The following is a 15,725-nucleotide window of genomic DNA, read 5'->3' as shown; positions in this document are numbered from 1 at the left end:
CGCTTTCGACACCTTGTGGAGTCCATGCCTAATGGATTGAGGCTGTTCTGGAGTGCAACAAAATACTACGGTGTTCCGAATGTTTTGTATACACTTTCGTACGTTGAATTATTTTGCCATATATAATTAATCACATATACTTCTCACTAGTTTAACCATTTTGAGATGATAAAAGACTCCTAAGCACAATTTAACCTGGCGCTCTAGATTGGAGCGTCCATTGGGTCTGTGCAGCAGGCTAAACATTTTACATCCCTACTGAAAGGCAGGTTTCTGACGAAGGTAGAGGGATCGCTAGCTAGCTAATGTTACCTACTCGGCTAGAGTGCAGTATCTCTAACTTAAAATATCTAAAGCCAGGAGGGCTAACTACTTGTCTGAACTGTTTATATAATGCAAGTGCTTTCTACATACACTACATGACCAAAAGTATGTGGACACCTGCTCATCGAACATCTCATTCCAAAATCATGGGCGTTAATATGGAGTTGGTCCCCCCCACTTTGCTTCTATGACATCCTCCACTCTTCTGGGAAGGATTTCCACTAGATGTTGGAACATTGCTGCGGGGACTTGCTTCCACTCATCCACAAGCATTACTGAGGTCGGGCACTGATGTTGGGCGATTAGGCCTGGCTCGCAGTCGGCGTTCCAGTTCATCCCAAAGTTTTTAATGGGGTTGAGGTCAGGGCTCTGTGCAGGTCAGTCGAGTTCTTCCACATCTTGTCAACCCGTTTCTGCATGGAGCTGGCTTTGTGCACGGGGGCATTATGATGCTTAAACAGGAAAGTGTCTTCACATAAAACTGTTGCCACAATGTTGGAAGCACAGAGTCCCCACTCCAGCCGACACTTGGCATTGCGCATGGTGATCTTAGGCTTGTGTGCGGCTGCTCGGCCAATGGAGACCCATTTCATGAAGCTCCAGACAAACAGTTCTTGTGCTGACGTTGCTTCCAGTGGAAGTTTGTAACTCTGTGAGTGTTGCAACCGAGGACAAGGGCTGTCCCCAACTAAAAACTAAAGTTGTGGTCGACTGAATTTCAATTTGTCAATTTTTAAACTGATATTTTTCCATATGTAGACACACCCTATGTGTTTTAATAAAATCAACTGTGCATTGAGCTTGTTTGATGCTTTACGCATACGGGTTGATTCCTCAAGGGCCCTAGAGATCTAGGTAACCAGAAGGAAAACAAATGTAACCTGACCCAACTATTCTCCTGCTCCTGCTGGCTTTCACAGATTCTGCCATTATTCTCCAGAAGTTTCCAATAATAAAGCTACACGAGGAGTCTGCGACCTTTCTCATGTGGAATTCAATTTTTTTTCTACCGATCCAGTTATGGTTTTCATATGCACATTTTCGTGAAACAATTAATTTATAACGTTTTCATATCTAAAAATCATTGTCGTGGTTCATCAATTCTATCCAAATTAAATGAAAATTATACTTTTAGGTTGAACTTCTATTGCATTCTATGTAAAAAAAATTGCCTACATAAAGCCCCAGTTGCCCCCCCCCCCCCCCCGAAAAAAATGTGCAGCCTGCAGGTGAACTTGAAACATTGTATTGACTATTAAGTTGGGTCTTGCCAAAAGCTTGTGCAAGCTAACTTGCAACATTGTATAAAATATTCACATTTTGTACTGCTTAAGCTATTACCTCAAAAGTATTGTGGAGCTCCTGCACCTAAATACACTGCTCAAAAAAATAAAGGAACACTAAAATAACACTTCCTAGATCTGAATGAAATATTCTTATTAAATACTTTTTTCTTTACATAGTTGAATGTGCTGACAACAAAACCACACAAATTATCAATGGATATCAAATTTATCAACCCATGGAGGTCTGGATTTGGAGTCACACTCAAAATTAAAGTGGAAAACCACACTACAGGGTGATCCAACTTTGATGTAATGTCCTTAAAACAAGTCAAAATGGGGCTCAGTAATGTGTGTGGCCTCCACGTGCCTGTATGACCTCCCTACAACGCCTGGGCATGCTCCTGATGAGGTGGCAGCTGGTCTCCTGAGGAGGGATCTCCTCCCAGACCTAGACTAAAGCATCTGCCAACTCCTGGACAGTCTGTGGTGCAAAGTGGTGTTGGTGGATGGAGCGAGACATGATATCCCAGATGTGCTCAATTGGATTCAGGTCTGGGGAACGGGTGGGCCAGTCCATAGCATCAATGCCTTCCTCTTGCAGGAACTGCTGACACACTCCAGTCACATGAGGTCTTGCATTAGGAGGAACCCAGGGCCAACCGCACCAGCATATGGTCTCACCTAATGGCAGTCGGGCTACCTCTGGCACATGGAGGCCCCCCCCAAAGAAATGCCACCCCACACCATGACTGACCCACCACCAAACCGGTCATGTTGGAGGATGTTGCAGGCAGAACGTTTTCCACAGCGTCTCCAGACTCTGTCACGTGCTCAGTGTGAACCTGCTTTCATCTGTGAAGAGCACAGGGCGCCAGTGGCGAATTTGCCAATCTTGGTGTTCTCTGGCAAATGCCAAACGTCCTGCACGGTGTTGGGCTGTAAGCACAACCCCCACCTGTGGACGACGGGCCCTCATACCACCCTCATGGAGTCTGGTTCTGACCGTTTGAGCAGACACATGCACATTTGTGGCCTGCTGGAGGTCATTTTGCAGGGCTCTGGCAGTGCTCCTCCTTGCACAAAGGCGAAGGTAGCGGTCCTGCTGCTGGGTTGTTGCCCACCTACGGCCTCCTCCACGTTTCCTGATGTACTGGCCTGTTGTCTATTCCATTTTCACAACAGCATGTGAAATTTATTGTCAATCAGTGTTGCTTCCTAAGTGGACAGTTTGATTTCACAGAAGTGTGATTGACTTGGAGTTACATTGTGTTAAGCGTTCCCTTTCTTTGTTTGAGCCGTGTATAAACAGTACCAGCACCCAATATGAGTTCCGGAACCGTTTTCAGTCCACGTCGAGCACTGATAAGAAGCCTATTTCATGGCTTTTCCACTGGATCAGAGCATGACATTTTTTTCCTTTCACGCCGAGTGGTTATCAAAAGGGAGAGAGCTGGAAAGATTTTTCAAATACTTTGAGGAACTATTGTAATTCTAAATGGATGTAAAAACCTACTGTTTGCTTGCTGTTTGAGGTGAATAAAACATTACTAGTGGTGGTGCGTTAAGCCAATCAGAAATGCTATCAGATCTCCAAATGGGCACATTTATATTAGAGGTCGACCGATTGATATAGTCTAATCAACAACAAAAAAAATGGCCCTTTTTCAGGACCCTGTCTTTAAAAGATTTAAAAATCCAAATAACGTTCCAGATCTTAATTTTAAAAGGGTTGAAACACTTTCCCATGCTTGTTCAATGAAGCATAAACCGTTAATGAACATGTGGAACGGTCGCTAAGACACCAACAGTTTACAGACGGTACCCAATTAAGGTCACAGTTATGAAAACTTAGGACACAAAGTGTCCTTTCTACTGACTCTGAAAAACACACAAAAAAGATGCCCAGGGTCCCTGGTCATCTGCGTGAACATGCCTTAGGCATGCTGCAAGGAAGCATGAGGACTGCAGATGTGTCCAGAGCAATAAATTGCAATGTCCTTACTGTGCGATGCCAAAGACAGCGCTGCAGTGAGACAGGATGGAGAGCTGATCGTCCTCACAGTGGCAGACAACGTGTAACAACACCTGCACAGGATCGGTACATCCGAACATCACACCTGTGGGACAGGTACAGGATGGCAACAACAACTGCCCGAGTTACACCAGGAAAGCACAATCTCTCCATCAGTGCTCAGACTGTCCGCAATAGGCTGAGAGAGGCTGGACTGAGGGCTTGTAGGCCTGTTGTAGGCAGGTCCTCACCAGACATCACCGGTAACAACGTCACCTATGGGCACAAACCATCGTCGCTGGACCAGACAGGACTTTCAAGAAGTGCTCTTCACTGACGAGTCACGGTTTTGTCTCACCGGGGGTGATGGTCGGATTCGCGTTTATCGTAAAATGAGCGTTACACCGAGGCCTGTACTCTGGATCGGGATTGATTTGGAGGTGGAGGGTCCGTCATGGTCTGGGGCGGTGTGTCACAGCATCATTGGACTGAGCTTGTTATCATTGCAGGCAATCTCAACGCTGTGCATTGTGGTACCCTTCCTGCAGGCTCATCCTGACATGACCCTCCAGCATGACAAGGAGGAGGAGATGCGCTACAGTACTTAATGCAGCTGGTGGCCACACCAGATACTTACTGTTACTTTTGATTTTGACCCCCCCCCCCTTTTTTTTTGTTCATGGACAATATTAAATGTATTTCTAGTCACATGTCTGTGGAACTTTTTTTTGCTGAGTTTTTTTTGCTGAGTTTATATACGCTACCATTCAAAAGTTTGGGGTGACTTAGAACTTGCCTTGTTCTTGAAAGAAAAGCAACAAAAAAATTGAGGCCCATTATCAGCAACCATTACTCCTGTGTTTCAATGGCGGTTGTGTTAGCCTTTTTAAAATGATAAACTTTGATTAGCTAATTGATCATTTTGTTAGCACAGCTGAAAACGATTCTGATTTAAAGAAGCAATAAAACTGTCCTTCTTTAGACTAGTTGAGTATCTGCGGCATTTTTGGGTTCGATTACAGGCTCAAATGGCCTGTAATGGTCTATTCTTGTTATGAGAAATTGCCAAGAAAATGAAGATCTCGTACTACTCCCTTCAGAAAGCGGAAACTGGCTCTAACCAGAATAGAATGGAGTGGGAGGCCCCGGTGCACAACTGAGCAAGAGGACAAGTACATTAGTGTCTGGTTTTGAGAAACAGACATCTCACAAGTCTTCAACTAGCAGCTTCATTTAAAAGTACCTGCAAAACATCAACAGTGAAGAGGTGACTCTGGGATGCTGGCGTTCTAGGCAGAGTTGCAAAGAAAAGCCATATCTCAGACTGGCCAATAAAAATAAAAGATTTAAGATCGGCAAAAGAATACACACTTGACAGAAATATGGCTTTTTCTTTGCAACTGAACAATGGTAGACCTCTTGAAGCATGTCGGGACAACAGACTGGGATAGGGAGAGATTGAGTATGTCCGTAAACACTCCAGTCTGCTGGTCTGCGCATGCTCTGAGGCCGCGGCTAGGGGTGCCATCTGGACCGGCAGCCTTGCGAGGGTTAGCCCACTTAAATGTCTTACTCTAGTCAGCCACGGAGAAGGAGAGCCCTCAGTTCTTGGTAACGGGCCACGTCTGTGGCTCTGTGTTATCCTGAATGCGGGCGAAGGTGTTTCGCTTGTGCGGAAGCAAGATGTCGTCATCCGTGATGTGGCTGGTTTTCCGTTTTGTAGTCCGTGATTGTCCGTAGACCCTACCACATACGTCTCGTGTCTGAGCCGTTGAATTGCGACTCCACTTTGTTTCTATACTGACCGTTTGCCTGTTTGATTGCCTTACGGCGGGAATAACTACACTGTTTGTATTCGGCCACATTTCCATTATTATGCATTATTCCATTATTATTATTACATTATTATTGAATGCAGTTCTAAAACAAGCTTGGGACATTTTATTTTGGAAATGAAACTGGATGCTCTAAAGCAACTTTAACTACTGTGGGGCAGTATTGAGTAGCTTGGATAAAAAGGTGCCTAGATTAAACTGCCTGCTACTCATGCCTAAAAGCTAGAAAATGCATATAATTAGTAGATTTGGATAGTAAACACTCTGAAGTTTCTGAAATGGGTTAACTGAACGGAATTCATATGGCAGGCCAAAACCAGAGGAAAAAATCCAAACAGGAAGTGAAATCTGAGGTTTGTAGTTTTTCTACTCATTCCCTATCAAACAGTGTCTATGGGGTCATATTGCACTGTGAAGTGGGGGGGAATGAGTCAGTCTGGCAGTGCCATTAGCTGACCACGTGCATTCACGTGATAGTTAGCTTGTGTTCCATTGCAATTTTACAGACAAGGGAATTCTCCAGTTGGAACATTATTGAAGATTTATGATAAAAAAAACATCCTAAAGATTGATTCTATACTTCGTTTGACATGTTTCTACGAACTGTAACTTTTGGTCTGGACTTTTGCATGGACTTGCCTGCGCGTCGTGATTTTGGATTGTGTACTAAACGCGTGAACAAAAGGTGGTATTTGGACATAAATTAGGAACTTTATCGAACAAATCAAACATTTATTGTGGAACTGGGATTCCTGGGAGTGTATTCTGATGAAGATCATCAAAGGTAAGTAAATATTTATAATACTATTTCTGACTATTTTTGACTGCACAGCATGGTGGTTATCTGTTTGGCTGTTTTGTTGTCTGAGCACTGTACTCAGATTTATTGCATGGTGTGCTTTTTCGGTAAAGCTTTTTTGAAGTCTTTCACAGCGGTTGCATTAACCTCTTAAGTCGACCCGACACGCATTCGTCCCATCTAGCCATCTGGAAATACAAATGCGCTACGCTAAATGGTAATAGCACTCGTTAAAACTCAAACGTTCATTAAAACACACATGCAGGGTACTGAATTAAAGCTACACTCGTTGTGAATCCAGCCAACAAGTCCGATTTAAAAAAAATGCTTTCCGGCAAAAGCATGAGCAGCTATTATCTGATGGCATGCAACACCCCAAAATACCTGAAGGGGACGTAAACAAAATAATTAGCATAGCCGGCACTACACAAAACGCAGAAATAAAATATAAAACATTCATTACCTTTGACTATCTTTGTTGGCACTCCTAGATGTCCCATAAACATCACTATTGGGTCTTTTTTGTGATTAAATCGGTCCATATATACCCTAAATATCGATCTATGAAGAGTGTGTGATCCAGGAAAAAACACCGTTTTAAAACGCAACGTCATTTTTTTAAATTAAAAAAGTCGACGATAAACTTTCACAGAACACTTCGAAATACTTTTATAATCCAACTTTAGGTATTAGTAAACGTTAATAATCTATCAAATTGATCAAGGGGCGATGTGTATTCAATAGCTCCACGTCTTGAACTCATGGTCGAAAATTTCTCATCCAAGACATCCTTTCGGAGACCGGAAGGAATGGGCAGGGCTCTCTCTTACTTGTTTGACCAAGAAACAAAGCCCAGGCAATTGACAAGACTGGTGACATCGTGTGGAAGCGGTAGGACTTGCAATCTCAGCCCCGTGTAATTTAGTTTCCCATAAACAATACATGCAAGTGGCGCATTGATACTTTTTCCAGTTTTCAGTGATCAGTTTTTCTTGCACTTATCGATGAAACACAGGCTCTGTTATAGTCACAGCCGTGATTTAACCAGTTTTAGAAACATCTGAGTGTTTTCTATCCACACATACTAATCATATACATATACTATATTCCTGGCATGAGTAGCAGGATGCTGAAATGTTGCGATTTTTAACAATGTTCAAAAAAGTAGGGGGTAGGATTAACAGGTTAAGGAGAAGTTTATCTAAAGTTCCATGTATAAGACTTGTATTTTCATCAACATTTATGATGAGTATTTCTATAAATTGATGTAGCTCTCTGCAAAATCACCGGATGTTTTGGAATTACTGAACATAACATGCCAATTTTTGGATATAAATATGAACTTTATTGAACAAAACATCGAACAAAACATACATGCATTGTGTAACATGAAGTCCTATGAGTGTCATCTGATGAAGATCATCAAAGGTTAGTGATTCATTTATCTCCATTTCTGTTTTTTTTGTGACTCTCTTTGGCTGGAATAATGGCTGTGTTTTTCTGTGACTAGGTGCTTACCTAACATAATCGTTTGGTGTGCTTTCGCCGTAAAGCCTTTTTGAAATCACACTGGCTGGATTAACGAGAAGTTACTTTAAAATGGTGAAATACTTGTATGCTTGAGAATTTTAATTGAGATTTCTGTTTTGAATTTTGTGCCCTGCACTTTCACTGACTGTTATTGAGGTGGGATGCTACCGTCCTGGATATCCCAGAGGTTAACTGGTCTGGGCTAGAGTTGCTTTATTTGACTAGCTACGTTCATGTCTTTTGAAGATGCCACATTACAGACAAGTTTTTACGTATAAAAAAATATCTCTAACCCAGTCAAGGGAGATGTAAAGTAATTAAATGCGTATTAATTAATAGTCGTAACGGGAGAGATCTAAAGTTTTAATTTCATGTTTCAGCATTGGCTTTTGTTATGATTCTAACAATTTACGTATCTTTTTTTTCTTATGATCCTAACGATACGTAGAGTCGTGGCCAAAAGTTGAGAATAACGCATACATTTTCAAACGCATACATTTTCAGTCTGCGGCCTCAGTTTTGTATGATGGCAATTTGAATATACTCCAGAACGTTATGAAGAGTGATCAGATGAAATGCAATTAATTGGAACATCCCTCTTTGCCATGCAAATGAACTGAATCCCAAATAAAACATTTTCACTGCATTTCAGCCCTGCCACAAAATGACCAGCTGACATGTCAGTGACTCTCTCGTTAACCTCTAGTGACACCCCATCCCGTGAATGGGACCGTTGTCATCATCTGACACTAATTAGCATAAAGCAACGGACATAAATATTACTAGAAAATATTACTATTCATGAAAATCACAAGTGAATTCTATTGAGACACAGCTTAGCCTTTTGTTAATCACCTTGTCATCTCAGATTTTCAAAATATGCTTTACAGCCAAAGCTAGACAAGCATTTGTGTAAGTTTATCGATAGCCAAGCATAGCAGTTTGTCCAGCTAGCATCCGGTAACTTGGTCACGGAAATCAGAAAAGCAATCAAATTAAATCGTTTACCTTTGAGCTTCGGATGTTTTCACTCACAAGACTCCCAGTTAGATAGCAAATGTTCCTTTTTTCCAAAAATATTATTTTTGTAGGCGAAATAGCTCCGTTTGTTCTTCACGTATGGCTGAGAAATCGCCTGGAAATTGCAGTCACGAAAACGCCGAAAAATATTCCAAATTAGCTCCATTTATATCGACAAACATGGCAAACGTTGTTTATAATCAATCCTCAAGGTGTTTTTCAAATATCTATTTGATAATATATCCATCGGGACAATTAGTTTTTCAGTAGGACCGATTGGAGTAATGGCTACCTCCTGTATTTTACGCGAGAATCTCTCGGGAGCATCAGGTGACCATTTGCGCAATGTAGCTGCCTACGGGTATTCTTCAACATAAATGAGGGTAGTGCTTGGAATCATTGTTCTTCCTCTGTCAAACATGGTTATCTGCAAGAAAACACGTGCCATCATCATTGCTTTGCACAAAAAGGTCTTCACAGGCAAGGATTTTGTTGCCAGTAAGATTGCACCTAAATCGGGTCCTCAAGAACTTCAAGGAGAGTGGTTTAATTGTTGTGAAGAAGGCTTCAGGGCGCCCAAGAAGGTCCAGCAAGCGCCAGGACCTTCCCCTAAAGTTGATTCAGCTGCGGGGTCAGGGCACCACCCAGTACAGAGCTTGCTTAGGAATGGCAGCAGGCAGGTGTGAGTGCATCTGCACGCACAGTGAGGACTTTTGTAGGATGGCCTGGTGTCAAGAAGGGCAGCGAAGAAGCTACTACTCTCCAGGAGAAACATCAGGGACAGACTGATATAAGGTACATGGATTGGACTGCTGAGGACTGGGGTAAAGTAATTTTCTCTGATTTATATCCCCTTTACGATTGTTTAGGGCATCCAGAAAAAAGCTTGTCCGGAGAATATGAGTTGAGCACTACCATCAGTCCTGTGTCATGCCAACAGTAAAGCATCCTGAGACCATTCATGTGTGGGGTTGCTTCTCAGCCAAGGGAGTGGGCTCACTCACAATTTTGCCTAAGAACACAGCCACGAATAAAGAATGGTACCAACACATCCTTTGAGAGCAATTCTCCCAACCATCCAGGAACAGTTTGGTGACGAACAATTCCTTTTCCAGCATGATGGAGCACCTTGCCATAAGGCAAAAGTGATAACTAAGTGTCTCTTGGAACAAAACATTGATATTTTGGGTCCATGGCCAGGAAACTCCCCAGACCTTAATCCCATTGAGAATTTATGGTCAATCCTCAAGAGGCGGGTGGACAAATAAAACCCCACAAATTCTGACAAACTCCAAGCATTGATTATGCAAGAATGGGCTGCCATCAGTCAGGATGTGGCCAGGGCGGATTGCAGAGGTCTTGAAAAAGAAGGGTCAACACTGCAAATATTGACTCTTTGCATCAACTTCATGTACTTGTCAATAAAAGCCTTCCATAGTAACATCTGAGACATATCTAAAGACACTGAAGCAGCAAACTTTGGAAATTAATATTTGTCATTCTCGACTTTTGGCCACGACTGTACTTTCAACCATTTGGCAGATATCTTGCTCCATACTGAAACCGCCTATTCTCAACCATAGGGAATGGGAGCATATACAGCTATAAACCAACGACTGTAAAAATTGTAAACACAGCCTATCCTTCGCTCTTGTAATTTCTTTAGCCCGGTCAGAATCAGCTGCCAAGGGCTGCTTGAATGACCATGTTTTTTTGCCTTTTTCTTGCTCTGGTTAACTGGGGTGACGTCGGCATAAATCTGTCAACATATTTGAGGTGTTGGCAGCTGTATAGACTGTTCTCGTTGTGCGTGGCGAATTACTGTTAATGTTTTATCCACAACTGTCCACCGCCATTGTAATCTAATCTACTGGGAAGACAATGTTTTCCCAAACTGGAGATTTAAACCATGGAGGATTCTTCAATTCTGGATTATCGATTCTTCCACTCGCCACAATACCGAGCTAGTTCCCAGCTGCGCCTCACAAAAGGACAGTTTGAAATGCACCAATTTAAGATTAGAACTTTGACTACAACGTGCCCATCGGCTCTAGTTTTAACTTAATTTTTCTTTCTTCTCAGATTTACTCGAGACAATAGGCCTAGGCATAGCCTGTAGGCCTAGTGTTTTCATTTTGAATTAAAACAATTGATGTATTCATTCGGGTTCACGGTGCTGTATGTTCAGAGGTCCCCGTGGACCATTACACCCATAACATCCACCTAATTTCTGTTTGTTGACTGATATTTGTTTTTGATAATTCAATTGAAATCACATCCCCCAACTGAGGTCTCCTGTTTTTAAATCAGAAACTTCTGTAACTGCAAGCACGCCTGATGTCTGCCGAGGCTTCCGCAGGGAGTGTGGCAGCTGCCTCCATCCTCGCCACCCAGGTCTCTGGCCATTGCAGCGAGGAGAAGGGGGTTGGAGGTGGTCTGGCGGGGAGTAAATATGTGAAGCTGAATGTTGGGGGCTCCCTGCATTACACCACAGTACAGACCCTGAGCAAAGAGGACAGCTTACTGAGGAGCATGTGCAATGGAGGAGCAGAGGTCACCATAGATTCGGAGGGTAAGTATGGACCTACAGTTGAAGTCTGAAGTTTACATACAATTAGGTTGGAGTCATTAAAACTCATTTTTCAACCACTCCACAAATTTATTGTTAACAAAGTATAGTTTTGGCATGTGCATGACACATTTTTTCCAACAATTGTTTACAGACAGTGAATTATAAGTGAAATAAATATCACAATTCCAGTAGGTCAGAAGTTTACATACTAAGTACATTTTTTTATGTTTTATTTAATATTTGAAATATACAGTAAACTTGTTATGAAGCCGCTCAATAACTACATCATACCAGTCATCCAACAGATTCCCATTCAGAGCGACACACAGAAGAATCCAGGCTCGATGCCCTGCTCAAGGGCATGTTTACCAATCTACTACCAGGCCAAAGAATGTGAACCCAAACCCTCCCAAGATCCCCCCCCCCCCTCAGGAAGAATTAAGAATAAATTAATTCCATACCACACCCCTGAGAACCCCCCACATACACTAAGTTGACTGTGCCTTTAAACAAGGAAAATTCCAGAATATGATGTCATGGCTTTAGAATCTTCTGATAGGCTAATTGACATCATTTGAGTCAATCGAAGGTGGATGTATTTCAAGGCCTACCTTCAAACTCAGTGCCTCTTTTCTTGACATCATGGGAAAATCAAAAGAAATCAGCCAAGACCTCAGAAAAAAAATTGTGGACATCCAAGTCTGGTTCATCCTTGGGAGCAATTTACAAGGTACCACGTTCATCTGTATAAACAATAGTACGCAAGTATAAACACCATGGGACCACGCAGCTGTCATACCGCTCAGTAAGGAGACTGTCTGTCTCATAGAGGTGAACGTACTTTGGTGTGCAAATCAATCCCAAAACAACAACAAAGGACCTTGTGAAGATGCTGGAGGAAACGGGTACAAAAGTATTTATATCCACAGTAAAACAAGTCCTATATCGACATAACCTGAAATGCCGCTCAGAAAGGAAGAAGCCACTGCTCCAAAACCGCCATAAAGCCAGACTACGGTTTGCAACTGCACATGGGGACAAAGATCGGACTTTTTGGAGAAATGTCCTTAGGTCTAATGAAACAAAAATAGAACTGTTTGGCCATAATGACCATCGTTATGTTTGGAGGAAAAAGGAGGAGGCTTGCAAGCCGAAGAACACCATCCCAACCGTGAAGCATGGGGGTGGCAGCATCATGTTGTGGGGGTGCTTTGCTGCAGGAGGGACTGGTGCACTTCACAAAATAGATGGCATCATGAGGACAGAACATTGTGGTTATATTGAAGCAACATCAGTCAAAGTTAAAGCTTGGTAGTAAATGGGTCTTCTAAATGGACAATGACCCCAAGCATACTTCCAAGGTTGTGGCAAAATGTCTTAAGGACAACAAGGTCAAGGTATTGGAGTGGCCATCACAAAGCCCTGAACTCAATCCTACAGAACATTTTTGGGCAGAACTGAAAAAGCATGTGTGAGCAAGGAGGCCTACAAACCTGACTGTTACTTCAGCTCTGTCAGGAGGAATGGGCCAAAATTCACCCAACTTATTGTGGAAGGCTACATGAAACATTTGACCCAAGTTAAACAATTTAAAGGCAATGCTACCAAATACTAATTGAGTGTATGTAAACTTCTGACTCACTGGAAATACAAGCTGAAATAAATCATTCTCTACTGTTATTGTGATATTTCACATTCCTAAAATAAAGTGGTGATCCTAACTGACCTAAGACAGGGAATTTTTACTAGGATTAAATGTCAGGAACTGTGAAAAACTGAGTTTAAAAGTATTTGGCTGAGGTGTATATGTAACCTTCCGACTTCAACTGTATGTGTGTTATTTATGTATGCCAGTGTTTCCCAATATTTTATTCTAGGATCACGCAGGCTTGCACATTTTTGTTCCTGTCCAGCACTACCACACTTTGTACAACTAGGCAACTAATGGTCATAAATGTTGCGAATCAGGTTTGCTAATGCTGGAAGAAAACATGTAGTCCTATGGGGGCCAAAGGAACGGATTGGAAACACTGGGCTGTGTTCAGCAGGACATAACGGTGTGCATCATTCAATTTACTGGAAACAATGCTGTACTGAACAACCAGTTGAAGAATGTTGTGATTTATGGTGGCTCAGAGGGCAATTTTGTGCTGTGTGCTACTGCACTGGTTTTAATATTTAAAATGGTTATACCCATATCAACGACTGAATAACGGTGCTCACCATTTACTCCTGTTTGCAGCGTGTGACGGGATGTGTCTTATTTACCTTTTTTGTTTTATCAATGTCCTCAAGAATTCCTAAAGCAATCGAAACATGTAAAAATGTGAAATTTAGATGAGTGATTCTTGCCTATCAGTGCTCCCTCAATATTTTTCCTCTTTCTTAGGCTGGGTAGTGTTGGACAGGTGTGGTCGCCATTTTGGCTTGGTGCTGAACTTTATGCGGGACGGCTCGGTACCACTTCCGGAGTCCCACCGAGAGCTGGAGGAAGTTCTGAAGGAGGCTCAGTACTACAGGGTCCAGGGGCTAGTCCAACACTGCACTTCTGCCATGCAGGTAAGACCCAGACTGACCCATAGCAAATTATCATTGAGTATCAGTAAAATTAAATGTCCTTCATAGAGGTCGACCGATTTATGATTTTTCAACGCCGATACCGATTTATTGGAGGGCCAAAAAAGCCGATAGCGATTAATCGGACAATAAAAAAAATAATAAAATTGTAATAATGACTATTACAACAATACTGAACACTTATTTTAACTTAATATAATACATCAATAAAATCAATTTAGCCTCAAATAAATAATGAAACATGTTCAATTTGGTTTAAATAATGCAAAAACAAAGTGCAATATGTGCTAAGGTTTCAGTTCCTTGCTCAGAACATGAGAACATATGAAAGCTGGTGGTTCCTTTTAACATGAGTCTTCAATATTCCCAGGTAAGACGTTTTAAGTTGTAGGAATTATAGGATTATTTTCCTCTTTATACCATTTGTATTTCATTAACCTTTGACTATTGGATGTTCTTATAGGCACTTTAGTATTGCCAGTGTAACAGTATAGCTTCCGTCCCTCTCCTCGCTCGAACCAGCAACACAACACAACAACAGCCACCATCGAAACGTTACCCATGCAGAGCAAGGGGAACAACTACTAGAAGGCTCAGAGCGAGTGACGTTTGAAACGCTATTAGCGCGCGCTAACTAGCTAGCCATTTCACTTCTGTTACACCAGCCTCATCTCAGGAGTTGATAGGCTTGAAGTCATAAACAGCGCAATGCTTGACGCACAACGAAGAGCTGCTGGCAAAACGCATGATGGTGCTGTTTGAATGAATGTTTACGCGCCTGCTTCTGCCTACCACCGCTCAGTCAGATACTTGTATGCTCAGTCAGATTACATGCAACGCAGGACACGCTAGATAATATCTAGTAATATCATCAACCATGTGTAGTTAACTAGTGATTATGATTTTTTATAAGATAAGTTTGATGCTAGCTAGCAATTTACCTTGGCTTACTGCATTCGCGTAACATGCAGTCTCCTTGTGGAGTGCAACGAGAGAGAGGCAGGTTGTTATTGCGTTGGACTAGTTAACTGTAAGGTTGCAAGATTGGATCCCCCGAGCTGACACGGTGAATATCTGTCATTCTGCCCCTGAACGAGGCAGTTGACCCACCGTTCCTAGGCCATCATTGAAAATATGAATGTGTTCTTAACTGACTTGCCTAGTTAAAGGTATATAAAAGAAAAAAATCGGCGCCCATAAATACCGATTTCCGATTGTTATAAACTTGAAATCGGCCCCAATTAATCGGCCATTCCGATTTAATCGGTCGACATCTAGTCCTTCGCTCTTTTTTGTCTTTAAGCTAAATCTGTAAGTCTTATCAAAAGGCTTTCTAAGTGCAATTTACTGTATGTTAGTCAAACAACTATTATGCACATACAATCTCCAATGCTTACATTGGATCCCAATGTTTGTGTTGAATACCCAGCCCAAAGTGTCAGCCTCCCATAGTGTGAGTCAGATGTTCATGTGAATCAAATGCCTTCGATGTCCCACAGAAACAAAGAGATGTCTATGAGGGGGTTTGCCGTATTCCCATGATTACCTCAACCAAAGAAGAACAGAGAATGATAAACACCTGCAGGAAGGTGAGAGGCATAGAAAGAAAGTGGAGGGAGGGAGGGAAGACTGGTATAGGTAGGAAGGCTGTTCATGACAGATGGCTTACTGGTTTGACTTGAAATGCTTACTTTGATCTCAGACCTTAGCTCTGGTATCATTGCTTAGCTTTAGCTCTTATACTGATTTTTAAGTCTATTTGAGTTTAGAT

At 42.1% G+C, this 15,725-nt stretch overlaps 1 protein-coding gene across 2 annotated transcripts in view; it reads left to right on the top strand.

The window, feature by feature from the left end:
* kctd13 (potassium channel tetramerization domain containing 13) overlaps nt 1–15,725 on the top strand; it is a 46,557-nt gene that overhangs the window by 6,660 nt on the left and 24,172 nt on the right. For both annotated transcript variants that reach the window (XM_046304979.1, XM_046304978.1), the window contains exons 2-4: nt 11,116–11,377; nt 13,767–13,936; nt 15,454–15,543. In XM_046304979.1, the coding sequence (XP_046160935.1) occupies nt 11,143–11,377; nt 13,767–13,936; nt 15,454–15,543 (495 nt within the window). In that variant the 5' untranslated portion in view covers nt 11,116–11,142. The remainder of the gene's footprint in view (nt 1–11,115; nt 11,378–13,766; nt 13,937–15,453; nt 15,544–15,725) is intronic.

The sequence above is a fragment of the Oncorhynchus gorbuscha genome, linkage group LG16, assembly GCF_021184085.1.
Source record: "Oncorhynchus gorbuscha isolate QuinsamMale2020 ecotype Even-year linkage group LG16, OgorEven_v1.0, whole genome shotgun sequence".
NCBI lineage: Eukaryota > Metazoa > Chordata > Actinopteri > Salmoniformes > Salmonidae > Oncorhynchus > Oncorhynchus gorbuscha.
The sequence above is the reverse complement of the archived record's forward strand: the minus strand, read 5'-3'. Positions and strand labels throughout refer to the sequence as shown.